A 6,068-nucleotide genomic window follows, 5' to 3' on the forward strand; every position below is an offset into this window, starting at 1 on the left:
TTAGACCGATTTGAATGAAATTTGACATGCGAAAAGAAGAAGTGCTGTAGAGTTTAAGTTTTAAATTTTAGCAACATGTTACCACAATGGATGCGGCCAGGGTTCCCCAAATTAGGACACCTCGGCTATGTTAAATTTTTAAAACGATCCTATCTCTATGGCTGTGTTCCGATTTCAAAACCATTACATATACAGAATCTCCTCCTAGCTATCAATTATCTCTTATAACTTAGGAGATATTCGCATTTGAAAATTAAATTTTCAACATTTTTACCCAACCTACTCCAGATTATTGATAACAGCGGGTCCAAATATTTCCCGATTTTCTCCATTTCTCTTTTATTGGACTAACAACAAATGTATATGTCAAACAAAAAAAGAATTGTTTAAAATCGTGACTGAATCCAAAGTTATATGCATTTGAATTTAAAAATTTTAAAAAAGGCAATTTTTCGCTAGTTTTTTTTTGGGAAAAAAAGTACTTTTTTTCTTTTTAAGTTATCTAAAAAATTTCTATTATGAATTTTTACTTTTTTAAAAGCTAATTTTACATTAAATATTTTAAATGTAAACAAATTTGAAAATTGTTGATACCGAGGAGACCAGGTCCATCCAAAAAACGCCTATTTGTTTATCTAAAATTCAATTTTAGGACAAAAATTCTCAAATCGTATACTCGATATCAAAATATAGTAACTCATTTTGATGGCCAAATATGATTTTAATTGTTTTGTAAAGGGTTCCGATAACCCCGGCCTTGGTATGTATATTATAGCCAGAAAAACTAAAAAAAAACATTTTTGGGATTTTCAACACTTTTTAGTTTTTAGTTTTATATTTTCATGGCAAAATCTATATAACTGTAAAATTTTATTAAAAAATATTCATAAATAAAAATTTAATTTAAATTTGTAAGATTAAAAAAAAAACCCAATAAAAACCCATTTTTGTCATATTTTTCAAAAAAGTATTCCATGAATTTTTTAATTTTTAAAAGTTATATATATTTTTGAAAAATAGACAAAATCCCCTATCCATTAATATATAACATGCCTTCCTTATGTTTTTTACGTGGCAAATAAATTAGGGAAAACTTAACAACTCGCTGAGAATTTACCTAACACTGTTATTTATATTCATAACAAGTAAGAGTACTATATTCGGCCGTGCCGAATCTTAAATACCCTCCACCTAAATATGATGGTATAACAACTGAAATAATATAACAATTGTTAGTAAGACTAGTTTACGCAGAAGATATTTTATTTCAAATGTACAAAAAATTGTATCTAATTCAGAAAATTATAATTGAAATTCCTATTAGATCGTATGAAATTTAACAATTTATATACTTAATAATAAGTTAATACGTTTGGATCAACATTTTTCCTTTTTAACCTCAAGTGAAGAAACAGAGTATAAACAAGTAAGAGAGCTATATTCGGCTGTGCCGAATCTTACTTTAAAATTAAATAAATTTTTTTAAATATTTTTAGGTAAACAAAATTTAATTTGTTTTTTTAATTGTTTTTAAAATTTTATTTTTTTGAAATTGTTTTTTAAAAATTTTTTTTTAAAATTTTTTTTTAAAATTTTTAATTTTTTTTTTTTGTAAAAAAAATGTGTGAAAAAAAAAATTTTTTGGTGAATTCGGGTTAAAAACTATTTTTCCCGATTTTGACCCATTGTAGGTCCAACTTACTATAGCCTTATCTACATCGATGCAATGGACTTTGAAATATCTATCATTAGATATCCATATTGTCTATATTAATGACTTAGTAATCCAGATATAGATAAAAAATAGGTAATAAATCGAGGTTGTCCCGGTTTTTTGCTCATATATCCGTTATTTATGGACCGATTTTGCTGATTTTAAATAGCAAACTTCTCGAAAGCATGTCTGACAGAATTATTGAAGATTTGGATAACGAAGATATCTGGGGTCTTCAGAAAATTGATTTCAATCGACTCCGCTATCTATAAGGTTCCAGAATATATATACTTTATAGGGTCGGAAATGAAAAATGTAGAAATTACAAACGGAATGACAAACTTATATATACCAATCGAATGATTCTACCTTAGTGACCGAATTTTACAGTTGTGGCTATAAAATTTTAGAAGGGGTAACAAAAGATTGGTTGCTTCAACCAAAATTCTTTTTTATCAACTGACATTCTGTTAATAGAACAGAAAAATTCTATGTTTGCAACCGAATCATTCGATTGGCAACAAATTCGGTTGCTACTATGAATCTGTTTTCTCTCGAAGGTGAAGGGTATAAAAAGTATGATTTTAAAAATTACTGATCTGTGTACTATTTTGGTTCAATATATGGAACTTATGACCTGTTATGGGCCTAAGTATTTGAGTGCTATTTTTGTACAATTTCATATAAACAACGCCATTAACAAGAGTGGACCTTATATGGGAGTTATGCCGATTTATGGACCAATATTTAAAAAATCTTGTAGTACGATTCTTGGATACAAATTACTAATCGGTGTAAAATTTTGGTTCAGTACAGATTATTTTGGATATTTGTGCAGGTTATGTTTTCCGGAAGTGGTTTTTATATGGAGGCTATGACCAATTATGGGCCTATCATCATAATCGATTTTTGTATATATTGAATAAATTTGTTTCGAATTTCAACCTGATAACTATATTTGTAAGAAATTTATAAAGAGTTTACTGATTTTCGGGAGTGCACCTTATATGGGAGCTATGGTTAAATATGGACTGATATTCACAGTAGTATGATTGCTGGATACAAATTACTGATCTGTGCGTAATTTCATTTTGATATCGATTTGTTTTAAATATTTATTAAGGTTAATATCTTTTTCGGAAATGGGCCTTATAGGGGAAATATGACCAATTATTGGCCAATCTGCGTAAAATTTGGTACAGTAATTTCTTTGTATATGCTTATTATTTTTGTCGAACTTTAGCATGATAAAGCTATTTATAAGATATTTATGAGTACTTAACTGATTTTCAGAAGTGGACCTTATATGGGAGCTATGGTTAAATATGGACCGATATTCACAAAATCCTGTAGTATAATTTCTAAATATAAATTAGAGATTTGTGTAAAATTTTGTTTTGATATTGATTTTTTTCAGATATTTATGTAGGTTAATGTGTTTTTTGCAGAGACCAAAAATAACTGTTATTAAATTTTTTGAGACTGAAAAAGTTAGGCATATATCAATGAATAATTTTTACGTTTTCAAATAAAAGTTATTCATAACAAATATTTGATTGTTTAACAAGCAATAAGATGAGTTTTTTTAATCGTATCAAGCAAAAGTACAACGTGGACACCTGCTTATTACTTAAGAGATATTGTAGGAGTATGAAGAAGCTAGGAAAACAAACTGAACGACTTAAATATCTGTTAACCTGCAGGAAGAAGGGTCTTACACCGACACATTTGATAAACACGACGAAGATCACAAGACAGTTATTCACATCGACGAGGATATCACGGAAATTATATAAGGTTGAACATAAATTTCACATGAAGATACTGAGTCTGGAAATTAGGGAAACGAATTACAATTTGAATGATTTGAAGAAGGAGATGGCTGAAATGAGACGACTAATTACACGATCCATAAGTGGGAATGAATACGAATCCTTTATGATGGGACGACAATCTAGATATAGAAATATCACCATGGAGAATAAGGGATCACATTTGTCCAAGATTGAAAATTTGAAGAAGGGAAAATTTAAGGAATATAACATAACATTCAACCCTGAATGGTTTGTTAATGATACGACAATAAATATTCCCGATGATAGCAAATGGATTCTTTCTTTAGGTTCAAAATTTGCTTTACCAATCAGTAACGGGAATTTTTCTACGATCGGATTGATAGCAGATTTGGAACAATGGGTACAAACCCTCACGGATGATAGAGAAAAGGATATCATCAGATCTAAGATAGCAAACAGAATTATGACGCACCGAAGAACAATGAAGAATAATGACAAGGATAAATTCATACTAAACATTTATGACGATACAAGAAGATTCTTGAAACGATATAAGGATAAGATAATCACAACTAAAGCAGACAAGGGAAACAAGACAGTTTTAATGTACAAAAAGGACTACTACGAGAGAATGGATGAGTTATTGAAAGATGGAAACACATACAAACGAATTTTGATAGACCCGACACAAAAATTACAGAGGGCAAACAACAAATTTTATTATGGACCTATATAAGAAAGAATATATAAGTATTTATGATAAGAGAGTATTAACATCAAACGCAGCAACGGCCCCCGGGCTTTATGGACTTCCTAAAATCCATAAACTAAACAATCCACTTCGTCCAATATCATCATCGGTAGGAGTACCCTGTTACGAATTATCGAAACATATTGGGAAGATATTGAAGAATATTATACAGGAAAAATATAATATAAGGAACTCCCTGGAATTAAAGATGAAACTGGATACACTTACATTGGACGAAGATGAGATCCTTATATCTTTGGACGTGGTATCGTTATTTACAAACATACCTATACACCTAGCTATAAGCAATATTATGGCAAAATGGAGTTCACTACAGAATCACACCAAAATACCAGGAACACAATTTCTGAAGATACTTCAATTCTGCTTGAATGACAATAATTATTTTGTACATGACGACAAATTATACCACCAGACATATGGTATGCCAATGGGAAACCCTTTATCACCGACAGTTGCTGATATAATATTGGACTGCCTACTGGATCAAACATTAGCGGAGCTACTGGAGAAAAATATTAAAATAAAACTCATCACAAAATATGTCGATGATTTATTTGCTATAATGAAATATGAGGATGAGGACATGATACTAAAGACATTTAACTCATATCACAACAAGTTGAAATTTACGCTGGAGAGAGAAACGGACAACTCTATACCATACCTTGATATGAGAATACATAGGAATAACCAGAGGATAATAACAGATTGGTATATGAAACCAATTGCATCTGGACGATTATTGAATTTCCACTCAACACAACCCATGAGACAAAAGATGAATACAGCGATGAATCTAATTAACAAAGTTATGAAGATGAGTGACCGACAATTTGAAATAGGAAATATGGCGAAAATTAAGATTATACTGAAGAAAAATGACTTTCCAAATGATCTAGTGGATAAACTGATAATTAAGGTCAAAAATGGGAGTAATGATAATTCTTCACGGGAAAATGACAAAAAGGACACATCTGGCAACACCAAATATTACAGTATACCTTTTATCCCAAGACTAACTGAGAACAACAAATTGAGAGAGATGATAAAAGACCAACAAATAATATTTGCACATAAACCAAACAGAACAATACACAGCTTATTTACACAAACAAAGACGAAGATTGAGTGCAGAGAACAAGGTGATGTAGTGTATCAAATTGAATGTGATGGCGGAGACAGTGAGGTGTGTGGGAAAGTGTACATTGGCACAACAAGGAGAAATTTAGGCGTGAGAATAGATGAACATAAGGCGGACATAAAGAGAGAAAAACAATCAACTGCACTATCACAACACTGCATTGAAAACGGACACAAACCAAACTTTGAAAGAGTGAAGATTTTAGATAAGGAAAAAAGGGAAAATAAGAGATATACGTTGGAGAGCTTGAGAATACAGCAAAAATCAGAAAGTGCAATAAATACAAAAGAGGATAAAGATAATACAAATGCAATCTACACCATTGCAATATTTTAGTAATAACAACAACTGTGATCGAATAAGACAAATTTACTGTGATATTTTATTTATTTTTGCATACATTTATTTTAATATTTTTAAGTTTTGTGTTGTGTTGTCCACTTATACAAAAAACTGTGATATATTTTATAAATGATGTAAACTTGACAAAAAAGATTATATGTAAGTAAATTTGTTGAATATGTAGATTATAATTATTGTTGTTATTGACCAGAATTTTCCTTTTGTATATTTATAATGTTACCAGATTAAAATAAAATTCAATCCCTGAAGAAGTTGGAAATAATACCAACGAAACGTCGG

General features: G+C 30.0%; 1 protein-coding gene across 1 annotated transcript; it reads left to right on the forward strand.

Annotated features, from left to right (window-relative positions):
- The first annotated feature begins 4,469 nt into the window (after positions 1 to 4,469).
- LOC135961389 (uncharacterized) lies at positions 4,470 to 5,762 on the forward strand. The gene has a single exon (XM_065512889.1). The coding sequence runs from the start codon at positions 4,470 to 4,472 to the stop codon at positions 5,760 to 5,762; it is 1,293 nt and encodes a 430-aa protein (XP_065368961.1).
- The last annotated feature ends 306 nt before the right edge of the window (positions 5,763 to 6,068 follow it).

This window comes from Calliphora vicina, chromosome 5 (genome assembly GCF_958450345.1).
Source record: "Calliphora vicina chromosome 5, idCalVici1.1, whole genome shotgun sequence".
Lineage (NCBI taxonomy): Eukaryota > Metazoa > Arthropoda > Insecta > Diptera > Calliphoridae > Calliphora > Calliphora vicina.

What these genes read in the sequence shown, in the direction of transcription:
- LOC135961389 (XM_065512889.1), top strand. Translation starts at nt 4,470, where the DNA reads ATGAAACTGGATACACTTACATTGGACGAAGATGAGATCCTTATATCT.